We start from the raw sequence: 27,691 nt of genomic DNA, 5'->3' as shown, positions 1-27,691 counted from the left end.
GCTCTAAGTGGGAAATGAAAAATAGTAAAGCTAGTATCTATTTAGACACTGTAATTTAAAACATTAGAAACCTTGAATATCAGAGTCTTCTATTTCTTTGTAAAAAAAAAACTTAATCAAGAATAGTTTGAACAGTGCTTGTGCTTGTCTTCTCCTCATTGTACAACTTATGATCCAGCACGCATCTTCTTTATGCCTTAGCTAATTGTCATACTCCTTTCTATGCTTGGATCAACTTTCAACATTATATCCATTGGGCTTTCCAGGGATCTCCAAGAGATCCTTTAATATACAGTTTTTTGCTGGTGGCACTTTCTCTGGGCTGTCTTCACACTTTTTGTCACAACCACTTCCCCATTTATGTTAGGTTAGGTTCACCTTCGCTAAGATCCTCTAGCTGCTTATCTAGAGTCTATCAAATGGTGGCATTGTCAGCATTGTTACAGTCAGCTTTTTCTTCTAGAAGTCCATTTATGTTCTATCCCACTTTCACTTTTTAGCATTACCACATATCATTTCTTCGCTACACTTTCATCTTGAAATGGCCAATTTTAGCCAATTCCCTCTTTCAGTTATCCATTTTTGTAGAATGTTACATGGGTTTATCACTAACAGACAAGGAGGTAAAACAACTACACGCTTTGTTGTTTGCGCTTAAACCAAATAAGTGATATGCAGTGACTAGTCACTGACAGACCTTGAAAGAAGTGACATAATTGATCACTGATCATGATGAGCATCTGTTGTTTATGTAGTGATTTGTGGACTGAAGAGCTAGCTGTGATTTATATTTCATGTAAGTACTCACAGTTAATATTCCACAGTAACTGAAATTTGAGCTGTGTTAATGAGGGACTGGTGTTAATGAACTAAACTCTAGCAAGATATTTGTATATATTAGAACCATCCAAACTTAGAACTGCCCATACTCTAAAATGACAAGAGTTTCAAATGTGAAGGAGGATGGAGAGAGGGAGTGGAAGCTCATTCTGCATTAAATAAGGCCTCTGTCTGGGTGCCTGTCTATATGAATCTGTGTGTTAATTTCAAATTCAGCATTACATTGGTTTCATGCACTTAATTTAAAAGTACAGTTAAAATATATTACAATATTTGCTTTCTTGCTGAATACATTAGTCATTGATTTGGATTTCTAGTTCAAGATTATTTTTAAGAGATTAGCATATTCATTCACTTATTTGTTCAGCTGTCCTCGGCACATAGTTGGAACTCAATAAAAAATTATTGAACAAACGCTGAGTTCCACTAACCAAAAAGGAAAGATTGAAGAGGAATAAATTCACAGATTGATTTTGGGGAACACATTTATCTATGTACTATTAGATCATTTTTAAAGATCATAAATTCCAAAGTGTTTCTGAAAATTCTCATAAATAATAGGATATTTCTCTTGGACCTGGGGACATCAAAGAAGTTTTTATATTCCCTGCATTCTTTAGCTAACAGACAATTATATGGAATTATTTTAGCTCCCCAAGATGGGAACATATTTTTTTAATCTAAAAAAATTTTCCTTTATGATTTTCCTAATATTCTTTTTGAAATATTATCATTATTAAATACAACATATAGAGAGAACATTTCATAAAACATGAAAAATACAGCTTAATAATTATAAAGTGAGCACCCATGTAACCACAATAAAGTTCAGGAAATAGGGGTGCCTGGGTGGCTCAGTTGGTTGAGTGTCTAACTCTTGATATCAGCTCAAGTTGTGATCTCACAGTTGTGAGATCTAGCCCGTCACTGGGCTCTGTGCTGGGTAAGGAGCCTGCTTAAGATTCTGTCTCGCACTCCTAATGATAGAGAACAAGCTACGGGTTGATGGAGGGAGGTGGGTGAAAGATGGGCTAGATGGTGATGGGTACTAAGGAGGGCACTTGTGATGAGTACTGGGTGTTGTATATACGTGATGAATCGCTGAATTTTACTCCTGAAACCAATATTGCGCTGTATGTTGACTAACTAAAATTTATATTAAAAAAAAAAAAGGGCAGAGGGAGAATTCAGTGGTGAATAAAAAAAATTAAACATTTAAAAATAGGGGCACCTGGGTGGCTCAGTTAGGTAAGCTTCTGACTTCAGCTCAGGTCATGATCTCTCAGTCTGTGAGTTCGAGCCCTACATCAGGCTCTGTGCTGACAGCTCAGAACATGGAGCCTGCTTCTGATTCTGTGTCTCCTTCTCTCTATGCCCCTTCCCCACTTGTACTCTGTCTCTCTTTCTCTCTTAAAAGTAAATAAACATTTTTTTTAATTTTTAAATAAAAAATGAAATAAAATCTTCCTGATGAAGAAAAAAAAAAGATTCTCTCTCCCTCTCCTTCTGCCCTTCCCCTGCTTTCATGTGCTCTCATGCCTCTCTCTCAAAATAAAATAAAATCTATGTAGACAGATTTGTACTATATGTATTCTTTGTGTCTTGCTGCTTATATTTTGTTTCTTGGAATCATCCCTGTTGTGTGTAACTATTTCATTCATTTTCATGCTACATGTGTGATGATACAAGAATTTATCCATTCTAATGTGGATTGACATTTGTGTTGTTTGCAGTTTGCACCAATTATGAATAAGACTGTCACTAATAGCCTTTTGCTGTTATGATCTGACTTTGCTCATGTATCCCAGTGCCTGTCATTATTCACAGATTATATGATTGTGGACAAAAAATCCAAAAGGATTTACAAATAAATTATTGTAATTAGAGAGTGCAGCTGGGTTGTTAAATACAAAATCAATGTACAAACATCAACTTTATTTCTATATATTAGCAATAAACTAACAATTAAATTTAAAAAGATGTCATATAAGTTAACATTAAAAAAATAAGATCTCTAAGAAAATTTAACAAAAGATGAGACCTTTTGGGAGAAACTATAAAATTATAAATTCTTTTAGATTTTCCATATACACAATCCTGTCATTTACAAATAATAACTGTTTTATTTCTTCCACTGCAATGTGTCATATTTATTTATCTTGCCTCTTATTGCTGCCTTCACTACAGTGTTGAAGTGGTGTTAGCAGTCTCCTAGTCAGATAGAAAGCTTTCAATATCACCATTAAGAATGATATTTGGGCATGCCTGGGTGGCTCAGTTGGTTAAGTGTCTGACTTCAGCTTATGTCATGATCTCACAGCTTTGAGTTCGAGCCCCGCGTCAGGCTCTGCTGACAGCTTAGAGCCTAGAGCCTACTTCAGATTCTGTGTCTGCCTTTCTTTCTGCCCCTCCGCAACTTGTGCTTGCTCTCTCGCACTCTCTCTCTCTCTCTCTTTCAAAAATAAATAAGAAAAAGAAAGAAAGAAAGAAAGAAAGAAAGAAAGAAAGAAAGAAAGAAAGAAAGAAAGAAAGAAAGAAAGAAAGAAAATTCCTACATACCAAATAAACACTGTGCTAAACACTGATAGATCAAGTTGGCAAGTCCGGTTCTTCCCCCTTGGGAATCTCACAATGTATTGGGAGAGGCAGTCATAGAAACAAATTGTAAAAGATAGAACAATAAATGCCGATACATAAATAAAGTTTATGAGGGCAGGTAGCTTACTTTAAGACTGAAATTTGGCTTTTGTGTCACTTTTTGTTTAGTTCCACTCAGCATCTGTAAGCAGTCTCAGCCTTACGTTATAGGTAAACATCTAGATCCCTTGGGAGTTAAGATGGGATAGCCTAGAGAAACTTGACTTAATCCCCAGTCTGACTCCTTTCTGGATTTAGTCCTCTAGGACTGTGTTCATCATTTCAACCAAGCATATAATTCAGTTTTATGAAAGGCAGTGATTTCTCTTTCCTTCCTTATAGGTACAGAGAACATCCAGGTAGTGACTGCAGTTCCACCTCTGGTCTGGTTGGCATGTATCATGGGCGAAGTACTGGTAAAGGGCCCTCCACTCCCACGCAGATTTACCAGCAACCTCCAAGGCTTCTCATTGTGCATATTGCTCTACCGTCCTGGGCTGACATCTGCTCCAATCTCTGTGAGGCTCTGCAGAACTTTTTCTGTCTAGCCTGCAGCTTGATGGGCCCCAGCCGCATGTCCCTCTTCAGCTTATACATGGTACAAAATCAGCATGAATGTATCCTTCCCTTTGTGGTGAGTATATCTATATTTGATCATTTTATCCTGAAAACAACTATGAGGTTTCTGGAACAGAGATCACAGTTATTATGACTTAAAGCAGTAACTGTGCCCATTCCTTCCACCCAGTACCCCACAGGCAACACAGGGAGAGCCAGATGTCATCCTGCACATGAGGGGTTTATGTAGAGGCCGCTTTTAGACAATAGGTTTGAGCAGTGGAAATTTGATCAAGGCAGAAGAGCCCACAACAACCACCTGGCTGAATACAGTGTAAGGCCCATCAGGCAACCCACCTCAAAATATCCATAAGTCTTAACTGATCAGTGGACTACTTAGAACCAGAAAAAAATAAAAATAAATTTTAAAACATTTTTTGAATGGGGTGCCTGGGTGGTTCAGTCTGTTAAGCATCCAACTGCAGCTCAGGTCATGAGGTTCTCAGGTTTGAGCACCGTGTCGGGCTCTGTGCTGACAGCTCAGAGCCTGGAACCTGCTTCATATTCTGTGTCTCCCTCTCTTTTTGCCCCTTCCCCACTTGTGATCTCTCTCTTTCTCTCAAAAATAAATAAATTAATTTTTAAAATAAAAAAAAAAAAAAGAACCAGGCACAGTTACCAAACAGGGAAAATTCCATATATCCTCACACCTCCTTACCATCCCCTTTTAAATACAGCCCCCACCCACTGCCTCATTGCAGTCTCTCCTTTGCTGTCTTGCCTGCTGTTCCCTTGCAGTAAACTTCTGCCCCTGTTGAATCCCTTCACCTCCTGCACCACTGGCTTCCACTCCACTGCCACCCCACATTTGGGGGGCCCTATCCAATCGAGAGAGAAACCACAGTTTATACTACAGAAGAGGAACTCCAAAATTATTAATCTGAGAGTGTAAATAAGCCACATCTTGCCCTCCTCCACTCCAGAGAGGGAGAGAAACCTTGGCATTTACAGTCCTCTGGAATGTAAGCAACTCACCCCTTTTATCCCCCTTTGAAATGTAAACACAGGGAAACAGGTCTAAATGTCTTCAGAGGTCTCTGGCTAGTAAATCACCCTTTAATTTCCAAGACTTGTTCTTTAACCAGGGTTCCAGCTTTCTTTGCTCAGAAAGCCTAACTGTGAAGAAGCATGAAAATATTTTCTCTACAGTTCCCCATAGGACTCCGGTGAAAAATCCCCTGAGATTTAAGGAGGCAAATGCTGGGCCAGGGGCAGTGCTTTTATGAAGCTTTCTCATACACAGACAACTGTCTCTCCTCCTCCTCCTCAAAGAAATGCACATCTTCACCTTCTCCCCTATATAAATCAGTGAGATGTAAAAGACTTCAGCGGTTCTGGTGCATCCCTTTCCTGAGGTAGCCTTGCTGCTGGGAAAGTCAGAGAACGCCTAATGGAAAATCATGAGTTTTATCCCTACCTAGAGGGAATAAGACTTCCTCCCCCTAGGGTCTATGGAAACCACGTTAGAGCCTGGACTCCCACCCTCCTACCCAACATAAATAGTACATCTCTCCCCGACCTACTGAGGTGGTGTCTGAGGAGGTAGACTGAAGGCCATGTGGGAGCAGAAGTGAGGTGTGGTGTCTCTCTCAATCAGAAGGGGGCCCCCAAATGTGGCGTGATGATCTGGTGAAAGGATTCAGCAGAGGCAGAACAAAGGAGATAGAAGTTTATTGAATACACCACAAGGGAGCAGGAAGCAGGATAGTAAAGGGGAGACTGCAATAGGCAGTAGGTGGAGACTGTATTTAAAATGGGAAGGTAAGGGAGCACCTGGGTGGCTCAGTCGGTTGAGCATCCAACTTTGGCTCAGGTCATGATCTTGCAGCTCGTGAGTTTGAGCCCCTGTCGGGCTCTGTGATGACGGCTCAGAGCCTGGAGCCTGCTTCAGATTCTGTGTCCCCCTCTCTGCCCCACCCCTGCTTGTGCTCTGTCTCTCTCTCTTTCAAAAATGAATAAACATTTTTAAATGGGAAGGTAAGGAGGTATGGGGATTATGGAATTTTCCCCTTTTTGGTAACTGTGCCTGGTTCTCAGTAGCCTATTGGTCAGTTAGAGCTTATGGACATTTCGAGGTGGGTTGCCTGATGGGCTGGTCTGTAATCAGCCAGAGGGTTGGGGTCACTGTGGGCCTTTTGCCTTAATCTACATTCCATTGCTCAAGCCTGTTGCACCAAAGTGGCCTCTACATGAGGTACCTTTTAGCTTCCAAGGCAGCGTGATGTCACTGAAGACCTAGTGAAAAGCAAGGACTTATATGCCCATTTGACGGTAATTTAGCTTCCCCATTCCAGGGTGTCAATGGGAGCCATGTAGAAAGCCAGAACTTCCACTCTCACCCAGAAGTAACAAGGCACCCTCCCTTCTGGGCTGTAATCAGAAGCCACCTGGCAATAATTATGTGGAAACCTCTCCTCATTAGCACAGTATTAGGGTGGGGGGTGGGGGTGCTGCTAAAGCAAAAGTTTAAATAAGATCTAGAGTCCTCTAATACCCAAAATGTCCAGAATACAATAAAAAGTCACTTATTATATCAAGAACCAGGAAAATCTCAACTTGAATGAGGATACAACAGACACCAACACTGAGATGACACAGATGTTGGAATTAGCTGAAAAAGACTTTGAAGCAGCCATCGTAAAAATGCTTCAGCAAGCAGTTATGAACATACTCGGACAGATGGAAAAATAGAAAGTCTCACCAAAGAAAAAGAAGTATAAAGAACCAAATAGGGGCACCTCAGAGGCTCAGTTCGTTAAGCATCCACCTCTTAACTTTGGCTCAGATCATGATCTCACAGTTTGTGAGTTTGAGCCCTGCATCAGGCTCCATGCTGACAATGCAGAGCCTGCTTAGGACCTCTCCAGGCCCCTCTCTGTCCCTTTCTCTCTGCTCCTCTCCCCCCCAAAAATAAATAAACTTTTTAAAAAAGAAGAACCACCAAATACACATTTTAGAACTGAAAAATACAGTAACTGAAATTTAAAAAACAAAAATCTTCAGTGGATGGTCTCAACAACAGAATGGAGAGGACAGAGAAAAGAATCAACGAACACGAAGATAAATAGAAATTACCCAATCTGAGTAACAGAAAACAGACTTTAAAAAATGAACAAAGCCTCAGGGACTTGTGAGACTGTAACAAAAGATCTAACCTTTGTGCCATCAGAGTTCAAGAGGAAAGGGGAAGGATGGAGCTGAAAAAAAATATTCAAATAAATAATCACCGAAATTTTCCCAAATTTGGCAAAAGTTATAAACCTAAACATTCAAGAGGCTGGTGAGCCCCGAACAGGATAAATGGAAATAAATTTGTTCTAAGATACATCATAATTTAAATTTATAAAAACTAAAGGCAAACTCTTCAAAGAGCACTGACATGTTACTTATAAGGAAAAAAATAAGGAACAGTAGCTTTTTTCATCAGAAACCAAGGAGGCCAGAGGAAGTGTCACATTTTTCAAATGCTAAAAGAAAAAGAACTGTTAACCCAGAACTTTGTATCCAGTGAAAATATCCTTAAGGAATGAAACAGAAATATAGATATTCTCAGATGAAAGAAAGCTAAGACAATTTGTCATCAGCAGATCTATTTTAACAGAATGCCTAAAGGAAGTCCTTGAAACAGAAAATATAAAAGAAAGAGTCTTGGAATATCCAGAAGGAAGAAAGAACAACAGAAAGAATAAAATACAGATAAATACAATAGACTTTCTATTGAGATTTCTAAATTATATTTGACAGTTAAAGAAAAACTTACAATATTGTCTGATATGGTGTTAATGTATATAGAGGAAATACTTAAAACAATTGCATTATAAATGGGAAAGTAAAGAGACTTTCTACATAAAGAATGTATATAATGTAGTACTTCAGAGAAACCACTTAAAAATCTATGCAAAAACACTCAAGCACTAAAGATAAATCAAAATGGGAATATAAAAAAATGTTTAAAAAATTTAAGTAACCCACAGTAAGACAGATAAAACAGAGAAACAAAAACTGAGGAAACAAAGAAATCAAAAAATTGGCAGGCTAAAACATACCAATAATTACATTAAATGAAAATAGTCTAAATATATCAATTAAAAGAAATAGATTTGCAGAGTGGGGGAAAAATTACCCAACTATATATCCTATTTATAACAAAGTCACATCAATTATAATAAAAGTAGGTGGAAAGTTGTGGAACCTGGGTGGCTCAGTCGGTGGAGCGCCTGACTTAAGCTCATGTCATGATATCGCGGTCCATGGGTTCGAGCCCCGCGTCAGGCTCTGTGCTGACATCTCAGAGCCTGGAGCCTGCTTCAGATTCTATGTCTCCCTCTCTCTCTGCTCTCTCTCTCTCTCTCTTTCTCTTTCTCTCAACAGCAGACATGAAAAAAAAAATTTTTTTTAAGTAGGTGGAAAGTATAAGGATGAAAAAAGATATACCCTGATACATTAATCAGCAAAGCAGAAATGGCTGTATTAATATATCAAATAAAGTAGACCTTACCAAAGAATATCAGGTATAGAAAGGAATATTAAATAATGATAAAAGAGTCAAACCAAGAAGAAGACATAGCAATATCACGTGTGTACACACTAAGCAATTGAGCTATAAAATACATGAAACAAAAACTGATAGAACTGAAATAAGAAATAGACAAATCCACAATGATAGTTGGAGACTTTGAATGTCCTTCTCTTGACAATTGATGGAACAACTAGAAAGAAAATCAGTGAGGATGTAGAAAAATATTAACCAATAGGATCAACATTTATAGACTACTCCACTCAACAATACCAGAATACACATTCTTTTCAAGCACCCACAGAACACTTGATCAAAATAGACCATATCCTTGGCCATAAAAGAAACTTCAACAAATTTGAAAGAATTGAAGTCATACAGTTTGTTCACTGCCCAGGACAAAAACTAGACAGAAACATGGAGTGCCTGGGTGGTTCAGTGGGTTGAGTGTCTGACTGATTTATGCTCAGGTCATGACCCCATTGTCATGGGACCCAGCTCCACCTCAAGCTCTGTGCTGAGCATGGAAGCTGCTTAAGATTCTCTCTCTCTGTTCCTCTGCCCCTCTCCCTCACTCATGCTCGCTCTGTCTCTCTCTCTCTCTCTCTCTCTCTCTCATGAATTAATTAATTAATAGCAAAAACTTAACAGTAAAATCTCCAGGGGCACCTGGGTTGCTCAGTCGGTTAAGCATTTGACTCTTGATTTCGGCTCAGGCTGTGCTCTCATGGTTTGTGAGTTCAAGCCCCACACACAGAGCTCTGTGCTGACAGCCTAGAGCCTACTTGGGATTCTCTGCCTCCTTCTCTCTCTGCCTGTCTCTCTCTCTCAAAAATAAATGAACAAAACAAAAAAAACCAGAAACCAGTAAAATCTCCAAACACTTGGAAACTGATCAACACATTTCTAGATAACTCATGGATCAAAGAAGGAATGTCAAAGGAAAATTTTAAAATACATTGAATTGCATGAAAATTTAAATACACATCAAAATTTGTGAAATCCAGCTAAAGCAGTGCTGCGAGGGACATTTATAGCATTAAATGCTTACATTAGAAAAGGAAAAATTTCAAATCAGTAACATAAGATCCCATCTCAGGAAACTTAGAAAAGGAGTAGCAAAATAAACCCAAAGCAAGCTGAACGTAGGAAGTAGTAAAGAACATAAATGAATGGAATTGAAAACAGAAAATTGGTGAAATAAACAGCTGATTCTTCAAAATGATCAAGAACTTTGACAAACCTCTAGCAAGATGTGAATCTACAGGTGTGATAACATGGTATAAAACTCAATTCAAACATTATACCAAGGTCAGTTTCTTGGTTTTAAAATTGTGCTATAGTTATACATGTAACCACTGGAAGAAACTGGGGGAAGGGTACACAGGACCTCTCTGTACAATTTTGCAACTTTCTGTGGATCTATAATTATTTCAAAATAAAAAGCTAAAGAGAAACAAAGATGATTTTACATCCTCACTAGAATGTCTATCCTTAAAAAGACAGGCAATACTGACAGGCAATACCAAGTGTTGGTGAGAATGGAGAGAAACTACAACCCTCATTCATTGCTGACAGGAAGGTAAAATGATAACAACCACTTTAGAAAATATAGTTTGTCAATGTCTTAAAAAATTTAGATATACACCTTCTATATAACGCAACAGTTCCACCTTAGAATCTACCCAATAGAAATGAAAATATGTCCACACAAATACATTTACATGAATGTTTATGGCAGCATTATTCCTAATAGCCCCAAACTGGAAACAGAATGTCTGTTACTAATGAATGGATAAACAAAATGTATAATTCTCTATAATCCAGTGATGATATTCCTCCTAGCACACTGGGGACACAGTAAGAATGATAATGATGTTACAGCCATGTAGCATGTATGTTCCTCTGTTGTGCCATTTTCCTTGTGCATGTCTTTCCTGTGATCACTTTTGGCTTTATCCAACTTCTGTCCAGCAACAGGGGTAGATAAAAGTTGAGAGTGATCTAGAAGGGCAAATGGAATATATCCAGCATAGGAGGCTTTTTGGGAGATGAGCTCATGTCCCAAAGGTTAAGGGATTCTTTTTCCCTTTCTCAAGTGACTATGTTATATGCCTCAGTCACTCCTCAGTACATTTAGCCCTAGATAAATCCCATGATCCTTTCATCACTCCATTAAGAAAGGCAGACCTTTCTAGTCTAAAAACCCCTGACTGGTAACTCAGAAAAATTGCAAGGCAAAAATCCTGCCAAAAAAGCAGTAAATTCAACACTGGATAAAAGGTCAAGGAAATTACTGGAATAACATCATTACCTTATGTATAAAACAATCTGGTCTTTGTTTAAGGAAAAATGTTACCTTAAATCCTCTGTCTCTAACCTATATAAGTATGTAATATTTTCTATCTGCAAAATTAGCTCAAAATATAATGGTGAAAGAGGTAGGAAATCTTGCCCAAGATGAATACCTCAATATACTCCTCATATTTAATTTCTGACTATAGTCAAATAACCCTGAACCTTTTATAAGGAATAATGACAGAGGAATCATAATTAAAATATTAGAATTCCTTTTATATCCATTGTGCCCTTAATATAAATAATCTGACCAAAATGATTAATCTCCTCTTAAAGCAGAATTTCAGAAAAATTCCCTTACAGTGAGTATCTTACCAATTCTTTTTATTTTTTCATTAGAACAAAGGAATTATTTAAATCATGTGTGATCTACAGTGGAATTTTAGGACAAATAGTGGTCTAATTTGGCTATCGCATTTATTTCCTCATGCTTCATAGCTGACATTCAAATGAAATTATTTAAAAGTGGCAAATAATAGGGATATATTACATCAAACAGTATAAAAGTAAACTCCAGTAAAGATAATAAAATAAACTATAATTGAGTGCTACAGGAGAGGGAAGGGAAGAGTAAGAAAAGGAAATATATAAATTTTGTCATTGTTTATAATGAAGATTTTTGTTATTGTTCATTAATGGATAGTACTAAAGAAATAAGGGAATTATATAAACATGTAGTTATAAAAACTAAAACAAATACAAACATTTCTAATTAGGACAATAAAGGCTTATATAGAACAAAAAATTATACAGTAAGATGCAAGAGAACTTTTTATGGTATCTTAGACCTGAGAGAGTGATCTCAAGAAAGGATAAACTTGAAAAGTGGACTCCTTTCCCAAGGCTGGAGTTCGGATCCAGTTGGAGTGAGTATAGTTGCAGCTCACTGGATGCAGAGAAGTTCACTGGTTTTCCCAAGCCAGAGCTGGTCCATGGTTACTGCAATCCTCCATGTGTAGGTGAACTATAATTAATGACTGGTGCACAGTGTGCAGAGTGGAGATGACAGGATGCCTAGAGCAGACAGTGTCCCTGTGGAAAGAGCAGCATCACTGGGAGGGTCACAGGAGACAGATCTCTGAGGTGAAAGATGGAGTGGGGCATTAGTGCAGGCAGGAGGCCTGAAGCATGGCTCCATGCCAAGAGGACCGCTGAAAGGTGATCACCAAGCCACGGCTAGGTGGTTGCCAGTGTCTTAGTTCAGGCTGTCATAACAAAATACTGTAGACTAGATGGCTTAAACAGTACACATTTATTTTCTCAAAATCTGGGAAGCTAGAAGTCCAAAATCAGGGTGCTAACATGGCCAGGTTCTGGTGAGAGCCCTCTTCTGCCTTACAAACAGTAGATACTTGCTGTGTGATCAGATGGCCTTTCCTCAGTGCATGCATGTGAAGAGAGAGAGCTCTGGTGTCCTTCCTCTTATAAGGGCACTAATCCCATCATGGAGACTACATCCTCATGACCTCATCTAAACCTAATTACCTCCTAAAAGCCTCACTTTTAAATGCCACCACATTGGGAATTAGGGCTTGAATATATGGATTTTAAGGGAATGTAACATTCAGTCTGTAACATCAGGGTTCTGCAAGTTCCGGGCCCATGTGTGGAGCACTATCAGATGTACTCACACCCCATCGCTTTCAGCAGGAAAGTGTCTTCCTCCTGCAGTGTTCTTCCAGTGCTCTCTACTCAGATGTTTAACATCATGGTCCATGTAAGGAGAAATGTTTAAAGGGATTCTGTCCATTATTGCAGAGGTATATTGAAGGGTGAATTGGATCTGAGAAGCAACATGTTGATAATTAGCTCACAGAGCAAGGGGGAAAATATCAGAGGAAGAAAGGCTTTTCTAACAATAACACAAAACCCCAAATTCCAAAAATAAAATATTAATAAAATTCAGCTGTATAAAATGGAAAATATGTGCTTGGCAAAAAAACAAACAAACAGTACTACATAATCAATAAGGTAATCAATGGAATCAATAATCAATAGAAAATGAGAAATGATATACGTGGTAATTTTCAGAAAAGGAAATGTAAATGGCCCTTCAACATATCAAAATATGTCCAATGTCACTTAACAAAAGGAAAAGTTAAAAGTACATTGAGATGCTATTATTTTTCACCTGTATGATTGCCAGAGATATTTTTTAAGTTAATAACTTACTATTCATGAGGTTTTAAAGAAACAGGCACACTTACATGCCATTTATGAGTGTATAAATTAACACAATTTCTATGGTGGGCAATTTGATGACAGTATCATACCCTTTAATCTAGCAAGTCTGCTTTAGGAACTTATTCTACAGATATATTTTCATATGTGAAAAAATGATTTAAGTATTATCATTTCAGCACTGTTTGCAGTAGCAAAAGATTGAAAGTGATCTAATGTCAATAGGGAATTGGTTAAATAAAATTATGTTCCATTCATTAATGGAACACTCTGTAGCTATAAAAATTAAGACACTTTTTATCTATTGAATGAAATGATGGACTGCCCAAGTATACTATGTAACAAAATCAAGATACAAAAGACTATCATAGTTTCTTTTATTTTGGTAAGAAGAAAATTATCCTTTATATTTTCTTTCATGTAAAGAAAAAAATCTCTGGGAAGATACCCAACAAGGTAGCAATGTTGATTACCTCCAGGAAACCACTAGTTAGCTGAAGGGTAAGAGTGGAAAGGTAATTTTTTTTCCACATATCATTTTATAACCCTTAAATTTTGAACCAGGTGCATGTATTATATATAGAAAATTTTTAAGTAAGATATTAAAAATATCTTTGTGCTGATAAAATGCAATGTATGCATAGAGAGTCTATGTAAATTTTTAATAAAAAGTTGTACTTGATAAAAAGATTTTTGAAAATCACTGACTTAAAGTATATTCTAATTTTTTCATCTGAATTCCAATGAGACATCAATCTGAGTTATCCTAAACTGCCTAGGGCAAGGAGAACACACTGGTACTAGATCTAGGAAAAGAACATCCTCTAGGCACATTTGTACCACTAGTCTACACAAAGCTGAAAGAAATGCAGTGAGGATCCATCAGTCCTTACCCATTTATCCCAGTGTCCACCTCTCTGTGCAAAGCCCATCTAACTGAATCAGGGTCTCCACTCTGCACCTTGAAACCACCCAGACATCTAAGACAGAGAACTTGAGTTTGTGATGTAATAGGTAATAACTCCAAACAATGTTGTAGGCAACTTCAGTACCTGATTCTCTGGACCACATTTCAACTCAGCAACTTACTAAAGCACATTTAAATCTTCCACAATGGTAATCCCAAAGTTTCCATCCAAGGAAGGGGGAGGAGGAGGTGTGACATTTGACTGCTCAAATTACAGACTGCAGGTAATTTGCTCAGAGGCACCAGGCCTCATCTTCCTACCACCTATTTTCTCCCTCTTTATCTAACAGCTCCCTATAGGTCCCTGACCTGATCTTTTGGATTTGGAACTCAAGTCAAAACAATTTACACTGTTGCTGTATAGAATGTTGCCTAGGCAATTCATGAGGAAAAAGAGCTAAGAATAGGAGACTTTCTGTAGAATTCATCAGTCTGTCATCAACATTTGATGTACAGAAATTGTTTCTCAGCCAAGCTATATGAGCTCTTCACATTCTAGACAATTAATGTTTCTGCAAAGCCTGCATTTTAAAATCACTTCCAGGGGGCGCCTGGGTGGCTCAGTCGGTTAAGCGGCCGACTTCGGCTCAGGTCATGATCTCACGGTCCGTGAGTTCGAGCCCCGCGTCCAGCTCTGTGCTGACGGCTCAGAGCCTGGAGCCTGTTTCAGATTCTGTGTCTCCCTCTCTCTGACCCTCCCCCATTCATGCTCTGTCTCTCTCTGTCTCCAAAATAAACGTTAAAACAATTTTTTTAAAAATCACTTCCAGAATCAAAGTGAGTTCCTGAGAGATCAGATTCCATTTTCAAGGGATATAGATATAATGCATAGTTACGTTTTAGCCTACTTTCTGTTTAGCTTGTTTCTAAATGATGTTATCTTTTAGATGAATTGGGTGCATGGCCTCCTGCTACAGCAAGTTATCAACCAGGAGAGTTCTCAAGCAGTAAGTGGCCCTATTATTTGGTTAATGTAAGAAAGAACGGCTTAATTTCCAATATTTCCAAAACCATTGCATTTGGCAGAATTTTCCAATACAAAATAGGCAATATTTTCAAACCTTTTTGGAAGATCATTTCCCTTCCCTAAAGATTATTGTATCCCCCTTGCAGAACTATCAGGAGGTCATCCTATTAAAAATTTTTTTTAATTACAGGAAACAAGCTTTTTGTTTCAGTTTTCAAAATAAAAATGCAGGAGTGCCTGGATGACTCAGTCCGTTAAGCACCTGACTCTTGGTTTCGGTTTAGGTCATAATCTCATGGTTTGTGGATTTGAGCACTGCCTCCGGCTCTGCTCTCATGGCCACAGAGGCTGCTTGGGATTCTTTCTCTCCCTCTCTCTCTCTGCCCCTCCCCTGCTCACTCGCTCTTCCTCTCTCTCTCTCTCTTTCTCTCTCTCAAAGATAAATAAATATACTTTAAAAAAATTGGGGGTGCCTGGGTGGCTCAGTCAGTTAAGCATCTGAGTCTTGATTTTGGCTTAGGTCATGATCTCATGGTTCCTGAGTTTGAGCCCCACACTGGGCTCAATGCTGACAGCAAGGAGTCTGCTTAGGGGTTATCTCTCTCCCTCTCTCTGTCCCTCGCCTGTTGCATGTGTGTGCGCTCTCTCGCTCTCTGTCTCAAAAATAAACACTTAAAAATTTTTTTAAAGTTTTTATTTATTTTCAAGAGACAGAGCACAAACAGAGGAGAGGTAGAGAGAGAGGGAGATACAGAATCTGAAGCAGGTTCCAGGCTCCAAGCTGTCAGCACAGAGCCCGACACGGGCTTGAACTTAGGGACCATGAGATCATGACCTGAGCCAAAGTCAGATGCTTAACTGACTGAGCCACCCAGGTGCCCCCAAAAAACAAAATTTTTTAAAGAGAACTACAGGCCAGTATCCCTCATGAACATGGATGCAAAAATTCTCAATAAAAAACTAGCAAATTGAATCCAGCAGTACATTAAAGAATCATTCACCATGACCAAGTGGGATTTATTCTTGGGCTACAAGGGTGGTTCAGTATTTGTAAATCAATCAACATGATGCACCATATTAATAAAAGAAAGGATAAAAATCATATGATCCTTTCAGTTGATTCAGAAAAAGCATTTGACAAAGCACAACATCCATCCATGATGAAAACCCTCAACAAAGTAAGATTAGAGGGAACAAATCTCAACATAATAAGGCCATATATGAAAAGCCCACAACTAGTAATCTCAATGGGGAAAAACAGATCTTTTCATTTATGGTCAGGAGCAAGACAGGGATGTCCACTCTCACCACTGTTATTTAACATAGTTCTGAAAGTCCTAGCTTCAGCATTTAGGCAACAAAAAGAAATAAAAGGTATACAAATTGGCAAGGAGTAAATCAAACTTTCACTATTTGCAGATGACATGATACTTTATATAGAAAACCCAAAATACTCACCAAAAAACTGCTAGAACTGATACACAAATTTAGTAAAGTTGCAGGACACAACATACCAAAATCAAACATATCAATTTCAACATACCAAAATCTATTGCATTTCAATACAAATAATGAAGCAACAGAAGGAGAAATCAAGGAATCAATCCCATTTGATTGAAACCAAGTGCACTCAATCCCAATTACACCAAAAACCATAAGATACCTAGGAATAAATCTAACCAAAGAGATAAATAGACCTGTACTCTGAAAACTATAAAACATGGTTGAAAAAAATTGAAGATGACACAAAACAATGGAAAGACATTCCATGCTCATGGATTGGAAAAACAAATTTTAAAATGCCTATATTACCCAAAGCAATCTACATATTTAATGCAATCCCTATCAAAATACCACCAGTATTTTTCATGGAGCTAGAACAAACAGTCTTAAAATGTGTATGGAACCACAAAAGATCCCAAATAGCCAAAGTAATCTTTAAAAAGAGAAAAAAACTGGAGGCATTACAAGTCCAGACTTCAAGTTATATTATAAACTTGTAGTGATCAAGACAGTGTATGGTACTGGCACAAAAACACATGGATCAATGAAACAATAGAAAACTCAGAAATGAACCCACAACTATGTGGACAATTAATCTTTGACAAAGTTGGAAAGAATATCCAATGGAAAAAAGATAGTCTCTTCAACAAATGGTGTTGGGAAAACTGGCCAGCAACATGCAAAAGAATGAAACTGGACCACTCTCTTATACCATACACAAAAATAAATTCAAATGGATGAAAGACCTAAATGTGAGATGGGAAACCATCAAAATCCTGGAGGAGAACACAGGCAGTAACCTCTTTGACATTGGCTGTAACAATTTCTTACTGGATGTGTCTCCTGAAACAAGGGAAACAAAAGGAAAACTAAACTACTGGGATGTCATCAAAATAAAAAGCTTCTGCACAGTGAAGGAAACAATCAACAAAACTAAAATGTAGCCTTTGGAGTGGGAGAAGATATTTGCAAATTGCATATCTGATAAAGGGTTAGTATCCAAAATATATGATGAACTTATTAACAAATTCAACACCCAAAAAAACAGTGGGCAGAAAATTAAGCAATGGGCAGAAGACATGAATAAACATTTTTCCAAAGAAGACATACAGGTGGCTTACAGAACATGAAAAAATGCTCAACATCACTCATCATCATGGAAATACAAATCAAAACTACAATGATATATCACCTCACACCAATGAGAATAGCTAAAATGAATGACACAGGAAACAACAAGTGTTGGTGAGGATGCAGAGAAAGGGAAACCCTCTTACACTGTTGGTAGTAATGCAAACTGGTGCATCCATTCTGGAAAACACTATGGAGCTTCCTCAAAAAGTTAAAAATAGAACTACAATCCAGCAATTGCACTACTAGGTATTTACCCAAGGATACAAAAATGCAGATTCAAAGGGGAGCATGCACCCTGACGTTTATAGCAGCATTATCAATAATAGCCAAACTACAGAAAGAGCCCAAATGTCCATCAACTGATGAATGGAGAGAGAATATGTGGTGTGTGTGTATATATATATATTTATATATAATAATATAATATAATATAATATAATATAATATAATATAATATATAATGGAATATTACTCAGCCATCAAAAAGGATGAGATCTTGCCACTTTCAACAGTGTGGATGGAGCTAGAGACTATTATGCTAAGTGAAATTAAGTCAGTCAGAGAAAGACAAATACCACGATTTCACCTATATGTGGAAAATAAGAAACGAAACAGATGAACATAGTGGGGAAAAAGAGAGAGAGGCAAACCATAAAACAGAGTTTTAACCATAGAGAACAAACTGAGGCTTGCTGGAGGGGAGGTGGGCAGGGGTTGGGGGAGTTAAACAGGTGAAGGGGATTAAGGAGGGTATTTGTGATGAGTATGGGTGTTATATGTAAGTTACGAATCATTAAGTTCTACTCCTGAAACTAATATTACACTATATGTTAACTAACTGGAATTTAAGTAAAAACTTGGAATGAATGAATGAATGAATGAATCATTCATCAGATTCTTTTAGGGGGTACGTGAAAAGAAATTCTTGAAGGCCTCTGGTCTATACCTATGGTCTCATTTGTTCTCATTGCTTTCTTGACTAGGTTTCTTATCTTCCCATCTAAATTGCAAGCTCTTTTTGTGTAACCATTTCATCCTGTTTCTTGTGTTTTTCCCAGAAACTCAGAGAGAGGAGCATATTCACAAAGTAAGCAGCTGTGGAACTGAGTGAGGGAGGGGTTGACTTAAGCAGTCTTTGTACCCTGACGGTATTGCAGCTCATGCTTATAAATTGTATGTGCATTTTGCAAATATTGCTCAGTTCTGCTCTTTGTCAGGAAGGTTTCCTTATCCCAAGTAATCATTTTTCTGCACCCAACCCCCACCTGCTATTGATGCTTGGAATTCAAATAATGTTACAAATTTTCATTCCACATTTACTCAAAATGTATATACATCCTTAGGAAAGGTAACAGATTATATATATTATTATATATATTATATATATATAATAATATATATTATATATTATATAAATATATAATATTATATAATATTATATATATTATATAATATTATATATTATATATTATATAATAAATATATATTATATAAATATTATATAATATAATAATAATATATATTATATTATATAATATATATAAGTATTATATTAATTATATGTTATATAATTATATTCTATATATTATATATTATATTATAGCATATAATTATATTAATATTGTATATTATATATATTATATTACATATTATATATATATAAAAAGTTGATAGCAACTTTTTATAAAGGGGGGTGAGGAGAACCAAGAGGTTTACCTGTTGGCTCCTTGAGCTGACTGCAGACTGAGCCAAGCACCTCTTCTTTACTGAAGTGATCCTGAGGAGCAGACTGAGTAGGTCAGAACCTTATCAGTTCTGAAATGATTAACCACATCAGAATCCTCATTTCTGGGAAGTAGAGAAGCTCCCAGTGCCTAGAAATGAAGATAATGTTTGAGAGTGACCCTGCTAGGCCTCCAGTTTGCAGACCACCCCAAAGTTAAACTCAGCAGTCACAACTAAACTTTCCTTTGGGTGAGTGAATGAGTTCCAACACTTCCTTTCCTGTTTCTGGTAACTCCATATAATCAAAGCCCTTTGGCTATAAATTTTCTTTTCTCTGGTGTATGGAAGATTTTAGTGCAGTGCCTAGAACATAGTAGGCACTGAGTAGATATTGGTCAAATAAGCAGGTTTCAGGAAGGGAAGAGACCCCTGAGGAGTAATTAGTAATTAAGTTAGACTGCCAATTAATCTGGAACCTGGGCCACTAAAGATGTGCATCTTTCATTCATTTTTCTCTGCAGCAAGTGAAAGGGAACTTTGCTAGGCTGCAGGCCTGCATCTCAGAACTCCGCACGTTGCAGAAAGAAGGCTGTTTCAGACCACACAGCACTTCTCTGCAGCTGGCAGTAGAGGATGGGCTCCAGCAGTTCAAACAGTACACCAGACACGTGGCCACAGGTGCAGCTCTGAGCTACACTTCCCTGGAGGTAAGAGATCCTGGCCTTAGGACTCTAAGCCCATTTCAGTCCCTCTAGATGCTTCATTATTTGTCATCCTTATATTTTTCTCTGTTTCATACACTTTGAAGGTAATTTTCAAGGCTAGATTTTCATCTCCCTGCAGGCAGAGATATGTTCCATTTTTCCTCTAGCCCGTGCAATTCTTAATACAGAGCTAGGCATAGAGAGGGATGCTAAAAATATGGGCTCACATGAATTATAATGAAAACTGAAATCAAAATAAAATCTGAATATGCCGTCTGCCTCTGGATTTTTGGAACTTACGAAGCAATTGCTAAACTGGCTAGATCAGTGTCTATATTTATATTTACTGGGCATCCTTAAGAATTTACAATTGATGGGATGCTTGGGTGGCTCAGTGGGTTAAGTGTCCATCTCTTCTTCTCAGCTCAGGTCTTGATCCCAGGGTCATGAGTTCAAGCTCTGCATTGGGCTCTGTGCTAGGTGTGAAGCCTACTTAAAAAAAAAAAAAAAGAATTTACAGTTGTTGTTAGTCAAATCTTGGCATCTAATTGAATAAATTTTCTTAGACTTAGCAAATGTGCAAGTTTAAAGACTGCTAAAATTATAGTGCAGACTAAGATAATCTTAAAAATATATAAGTAAGTCATGCCTCAATACTCCACTGGGTGGGTGAGTGCTGTTAGTTAAAAACACATTCAGTCTCCAAAAACGGCAAGCATCAAACAGATGAGTTTAAAAAATAGCTACTTTTATCTGCATTCTTCTTCTTTAATTAAAAATGTCTAAGCACCAAAAAAAAAAAGTCCAAGTACAAAAGAGAATTGTATATATTTAATATTTGCCTTCCAGATTTTTAAATTCAAGACAAAACTGCTAATGAAAACATATAGCATATTCATTCAGGTGGAATAAAATATTCAGATTATACACAAACACCTCAATATTCCTTCAGGTTAGCTATACTGATCTAGAGTAAGTACATTTTAGAGTTGAGAGCAAAAGAAACAGTTTACCTGTATCCAGGTTGAACAAGGAGAGAAGTCTGTGTGGAAGCACCACCATGAGAAAGAAGCATTGAGACTCTCTGATATTTAATACACACTTAGTGATTGGAATTTAAGGATTTTCTTTCCTTTGTTACCTTATAACATTAAAGCATTTTTAGCATGAGAGACGCTGCCAGTGCTTCAAGCAATTTTAAAAAACTAAAACAGGGATGACTTCTCACTGGTCACTTTCTGGGGTAGGTCCCACCTGTTTGGAAGGGTCCTGTGAGGATTTGTCCCACCAGATCTCTCCCACCACAATCTGGTAAATGAAATTTGATTCTTAAGTTGCCATGAAACCCTCTTCTTTGTCTTAAAGACAATAGCCACTGCCAGAGTTTTCTGCTGTGTTTATCCTTCATATGTGATCTATTATATCCTTCCGTCTGTACATCAGGGAAAGTAGATACATTGATTCTTGAATTTATTTCCAGATTACTGTTCTGACTTCTCAGCCTGGAAAAGAGGTGGTCAAACAATTGGAGGAAGGATTGAAAGATACAGACCTAGTAAGGGTCAGGAGACTTCAGGTGGTTGAGATCACAGAGGGAGTCCTAGAGTGTATGGACTCAGTATCCCCTGTTGAAGAGCCTAGCAGCGATGGTAAGAATGAAAGGAAAAGGTAAAAAGAATTTTAATAAGTAGTCAGGAAGATTATTTTCCATGGTCTTTTTGTTCTTCAATGAAAAGAAACCAACAGACTTCACTACAGTTCAGACAGGTGTTTCCAGGTGTATATATAGACCTATACATATTAAATATATATTAAGTATGTATTTACTATTCTAGTGGGATCACATTACATGTAATATTCTATAGCCTTCTTTGTGTGTTGGACAGCTATCTGTGTTAGTATCTGTAGATCTGTCTTATTTTTTACTGGCTGCATGATTTTTTTTGTGTGGTTGGACCATAGTTTGTTTGTTTAATCACTTATTAACAAACAATTTGGTTTGTTACACTTTGCTATTATAACCAATGCTGAATGAACAGATTTATACGCAGGGCTAGCTTCATAGGTTTATGAGCACACAGTCACACAGGGCCGTGCATTCAGAAAGACCCTATGCTTAGGATTTAATGCTCTTTGGTTGCTGTCTTGAATTTCTTCATAATTTTATCTTTGGATTTATATTTTATAAGTTAAGTTTGATAGAACAATGGAGGATGTGCCAGGGGATTAGAGTCTCAGCTCACACACACCCTGCCTCCTGCATCCTTCCCACCTCCCCATGATAGGGTTCTTAGTTGCCAGCTTCCCAATCCTGGTGTCCCCAGCCTGCCTACCCTGACCCAGCAACCTCTGGTGCCCAGGCCCCTGCCAATAAATCCTACATAAATCACTGATAATTCTAAACTTCCCAGAACAGAAAATATTCAAACTGAGTGTTAAAGGACATGTAGGAATTAGTCATGCAGAGGAAGAAGGAAAAGGGCACTCAAAAAGGAGACCTGGGGGCATGAGAAAGCAAGGTAAATCAATTTTCAGGGAAGTGCCCATGGTTCCCTATGACTAGAGCCTGTCAGGCAGAGGCAAGAGTGAGTCTGTAAAGGTAGGCAAGGATTAGATCAAGAAAAGCCATATATGCCATTTGAAGACATTTAGATTTCATTCTAAGACAACAGAAATTTATGAAAAGATTTTAGTCAGAAAGTCAAGTAGAGATTCCCAAATTATGGAGTTTAAGAGGTTCTTAACCAGTTTTAATTTAACCAATACACAAGTTACTGTTCACCCGTCAGTGGCCCTTTCTGGCCCTTGGCCTTCTCCAAGGTTGTGCACATGGGAGGAGCCCACTGTTTTGACACCATTGATCTCTTCCTGGTCACACTTGGATAACCCGCTAATTAGGTCAAAGAGTTAGTAACTAAGGGTGTGTTTTCCCTCAAATCCTGACACATGTGGATCCTTCCAGCATCATGAGGCCATTGACATTGTTCTGGTCCAGGAGGGAGGGTACCAGCCTTAGCTGTGTGGTTTACAAACTCTCGCCTACTTGGCACGCTCTGCTTTTCTCAAGCCAGTCTCCTCACTGAATGTGTTTCCCTCTCCATCTCTCCACTTATAGTAGTCTTTTCCTCTGAATTCCCTCTTCTCTCCTGAGTTCCCTCCCTTAATCTCTTCCAGCCAAATCCTCCCCCTCCCTTAAGTCCTACTTCATGCTACTGATTACTATATGGATTTTTCTCTCCTTGGAACAGTGACATCATTTGTGGTCTGTACCAAATGATTTAGCTCTTAATTATATGCCATGGAGAATTGTTCACCATTGTTTTACTGTGTGATAATTGTGTTTTCTCATCTAATCTGTAAACTACCTCATATCTTTTCTTTTTGCATTAAACTATAATTGCCCTGGGATTAGGAATTGGTCTTACTCATTTCTATGTCCCGGTGTGTAGCATATCCTAGATTATAGGAGGTATTTGTTGAATGAATTGATGACAGTGATACCTGTGGAGATGGTTCTTGGTCTGCCGAGCATCCGCTGAATCCCCATTCTCTAGTAACACCTCTGCCTGCCTGGTCTCAGAGAGGACCATGACCCAAGTCAGGCCACCATAGTTCCTTAGGCCACCAGAGTCCTCCCTAGTAGGTTTTCAAGCTGAATCTGAGAGAGAAGCTCTTTTTCTTTCTCTTTGGCCATGGATATCAGGCATGGACTATGTCCTCTTCTCTCTTCAGTGACTGTATCCAGAAAGAATTTACTGTATCTCTAGTGGCACAGAGCTCAGAGTACTCTCCACATGGTGCCTTTATTTAGAATAGTTAGGGAGCAGAGCTGTATAGAAGAGCTTTTACATTTAGGAAAGACGCTTTCTGCTTTGTGTCACTGCTGATGATTCTTCCAGTAACTTCCTATTTGCTTATAAATAATACATCATTCCATAAATTACTTGTAATTCCTCTTCATGGGTTAAGTGTATGTACGGTTCATAGTTTGAAATCTTCCCAGTGTGCCTCTACTTTCCTCATAATTAATGCTTTTTATTCCATTGATGTTTATCTCATATTGGTGTCCTTATGGAGGAATTAGCAAAAGCAACTTCTCTTATTCTCAAAAGGATGAATGCTCTGGAATAAGGTTGCCTGAGTCTTAATTACAGTTCTGTCACTCACTAGCTATGCAACTTTGGGCAAGGTACTTAGTGTCTAAGCCTTAGTTATTAATTCCTGCCCTATGCAGTAGTTCTGGGGATTAAATGACATCATGTGTGTTAATTACTTAATGTATAATAAATGTTCAGTAAAAGTTAGCTAGTCTTGTTAATATTTTTGAAAATTTTTGCACATGGGTGGTTTAATATTTCTGAGATTTGTTTTTAATGGCCAGGTCCCAAGTGGACTGTAAGGTACCTGAGGATAAGACTGTGTCTAATGCATCTTTACATCACCATGTATCATTCTGCCTGGCACATAGAAGATCCTCAATAAATGTTTCTTGAAAAAATAAGTGAATGATTGGGGGAAAAATGATTTGGGACAGGTGACAGTCACCCTCTCTGACATCAACTCAAATAGTTAGGTTCATATCTTAAACACTCATAGCTTCCCTTTGTAGCTCATGAATATCATGAATTAATTAAAATACTTCTTAAGTCTGTTTATATATTTTTTTAACTCTGGTAATGATGATCATCAATTAAATAAAAAGTGTCTATACTCCACTTTTGGAGAAGGAGACAGGTTACAGAGAAATGTTGATATTGCAGATTTGTTTAAAAAGTAACTATGAGAATATGTCCTTCAATTGGTCTAAATTCTGCCTCCTTTAATGCAGTCCTGCACAGTGAAAACTAATTGTAAAGATGACTCAGAGACTGCAAGGTCCAGAATCATCAAAATAACAATGAATTTAGAGATTAAGAAAGTAGGGGTGTCTGGGTGGCTCAGTCGGTCTAGTGTCCGACTTCGGTTCAGGTCATGGTCTCCTGATCCATGAGTTCGAGCCCCACATTGGACTCTGCTATCAGCGTGGAACTTGCTTCAGATCCTCTGTTCCCCTCTCTCTCTGCCCCTCCCCAGCTCGTGCTCACTTGCGCTCTCTCTCTCGCTCTCTCTCTCAAAACTGAATAAACGTTAAAAAAAAGAAATGAAGAAAGTAGACTCACATTTTAAAACTTTATTAAAAAATTTTTTTAATGTTTATTCAGTTTTGAGAGAGAGACAGCACAGGAATGGGGGAGGGGCAGAGAGAAGGAGACACAGAATCCAAAGCAGGCTCCAGGCTCTGAGCTGTCAGCACAGCGAGATCATGACTTGGGCCAAAGTCGGATACTTAACCGACTGAGCCACCTAGGCGCCCCTAGACTCACATTTTAGAATGGTTTTTAATAAAATCTAAAAGGAAAAGATTAAATCACATTTGTATCAGTTAAGGTGTTCTTTTAATGTTCAGACTATAGAGCCTATTATATATTTTCTTGCAGCCACATAAGTGGTAATTCCTTTCAGCTGTTCTTGCTTGGTCTAACTTGTTCATTTTTTCTTTGTTTTAAAATGTAGCTGAAGATCCAGCCCAGCTCTCTTTGTGGTAGCTTTTATCTGGTCATTTTAACATTTTTTTTATTACAAGTTGTACAAATTTAAACATTGCAGGAATATAATATAGATGGTTCAGAATGACCCAAAATTCTGCTCTCTCCAGAGATAACCACCATCAGCTATGTAGGGCACATTCTGCTGAATCATTCTCCTTACACATATGGACATGGACATAAATGTAACATTATTATTTTTATTAATACTTTCCTAAAAATGTACCTATATTCTGTCTGCATTTTTATTTTTTCATTTCTCTAATTATCCAGTAATTTTCTCCATATTGGCACATAGAGATCTAACACATTTCTTGTTAATAGCTGTGAGGCATTTTACTATATAAATTCATCACTATTTATTTAACTATCCGATTGGATTTTTACATTTTACTGAAGAACTGTGTGACTTCAACAAGTTATTTAAACTTTTTATTCCACAATTTTTTCATTTACAAAATAGAGCTAATAAGAATAACTGCCTCATAGGGTTTATATGAGGATTAAATACACCTTGTATATAAAGCACATAGAACAGTGCCTGGCACATGTGAGCAGTAAATAAATGTTATCTGTTGATATTAATAGTAGTAATAGAACCTTTTTGTATATGCCTTTTTACTGAGAATATTTCAAGCTCTAAAATTTTTTTTATTGAAAAAGAAGATATGATCATAAAATAATTGTTAAATTTAAAACCATTCATAATCCCACTACCTCATTACACTGATTTTATTTTTGCACATTGTTTCTCAGTAATTGGTATTTTTGTGTTTGTTTTTTTTAAGTAGGTTCCAGGGCCCAGCCCAGTGTGGGGCTTAAATTCAGGGCCCTGAGGTAAAGAGTCACATGCTTTGCTGACTAAGCCAGCCAGGTGCCCCTAGGTTACATTGTTACAATTCATGTATGTGGTGTTTTGTTTGTATGTAACAAAATATCATAAAACGCTTCCAACAGTTTTTGTTGCCTTTCTTTTCTGTTTATCCATTTTGTTCCTCTTTTGCTCTCAAAAGAGGACTAAGAAGTGTTGACTTATGAAATAGAGATATGAGGAGGTATACCTCTCACAGGGGAAGCTAGCAGACTTTTTTTATCTTTACATGCCCTCTTTGCATATAAGCCAACCCTGCCCATTAGAGCAGATCCCTCATACTGAATCTTGATCATAAATTTAGGGTCTAAGAAAGCCTACCAATTCCAACAGCCAAAGATAATCCCATAAAACAGCCATCAATGGAGGAAATAATGCTACTAGCTTGTCTCATTTTTAAGTAAGTTCTGAGCCTCAAGGAAAAGATACATGAACTAAAAGCCACATTCTCTTAACCTAACTCTGTTTATGGATCTCTAACTTCTGCTTTTTGACCATAATAATAGCAACATTTTATTAAGCACTTACTGTCCAAATACTTTCTGTTCTAAATAGTTTCCACATATTATCTTATTAATCCTCATGGATATAAATGAAGAAACTAAGACAGTTTCTTGTACAGATTAACTTTCCCTAGGTTTCTTAGTTAAGAGATAGAGCAGGGATTCAAGTCTAAGCAGTTCGACTCCAAATCTCACATACTTAAACCATTCTCTTTACTGCCTTAGTTGAAAAGAGCAATGGAAATAATCAACAATTCAAAAGTTGGCTCTTTGAAAAAACTGATAAACAGAGAATCCTCTGGTGAAACTAATAAAGGAAAAAGAGAAAGAAGGAAAGAGGCACAAGAAACTATGTTAGGATTCAGAAAAGGGAACATACCTGGAGATAGAACTATGAATTCAAACATTTACACAAAAATGGACACATTCCTAAAAAGGTAACAAATTTGACTCACAAATAAAAAATCGGAATGGTTTCCATAATGTACCAATTTAGATAGCTTTACAGTTAAGTTATATCAAGCTTTCAAGGAACAGATCAGTCAAATCTTACACAGACTCTTCAAGAAGTGAAAGAAGGAA

The 27,691-nt window shown here is 37.5% G+C and overlaps 1 protein-coding gene across 4 annotated transcripts in view; it reads left to right on the top strand.

Moving 5' to 3' along the window:
• Positions 1 to 27,691, top strand: part of M1AP (meiosis 1 associated protein) — a 69,587-nt gene that overhangs the window by 1,717 nt on the left and 40,179 nt on the right. For 2 of the 4 annotated variants that reach the window (XM_053200815.1, XM_053200813.1), the window contains exons 2-4: positions 3,828 to 4,111; positions 19,968 to 20,153; positions 21,631 to 21,799. In XM_053200815.1, coding sequence (XP_053056790.1) covers positions 3,872 to 4,111; positions 19,968 to 20,153; positions 21,631 to 21,799 — 595 coding nt within the window. In that variant the 5' untranslated portion in view covers positions 3,828 to 3,871. Of the gene's footprint in view, positions 1 to 3,819; positions 4,112 to 18,779; positions 18,809 to 19,967; positions 20,154 to 21,630; positions 21,800 to 27,691 lie in introns of those variants that run through there. The other 2 variants (XM_053200816.1, XM_053200814.1) reach the window with 2 other exon arrangements.

This window comes from Acinonyx jubatus, chromosome A3 (assembly GCF_027475565.1).
Source record: "Acinonyx jubatus isolate Ajub_Pintada_27869175 chromosome A3, VMU_Ajub_asm_v1.0, whole genome shotgun sequence".
In the NCBI taxonomy this organism is placed as follows: domain Eukaryota; kingdom Metazoa; phylum Chordata; class Mammalia; order Carnivora; family Felidae; genus Acinonyx; species Acinonyx jubatus.
The sequence above is the reverse complement of the archived record's forward strand: the minus strand, read 5'-3'. Positions and strand labels throughout refer to the sequence as shown.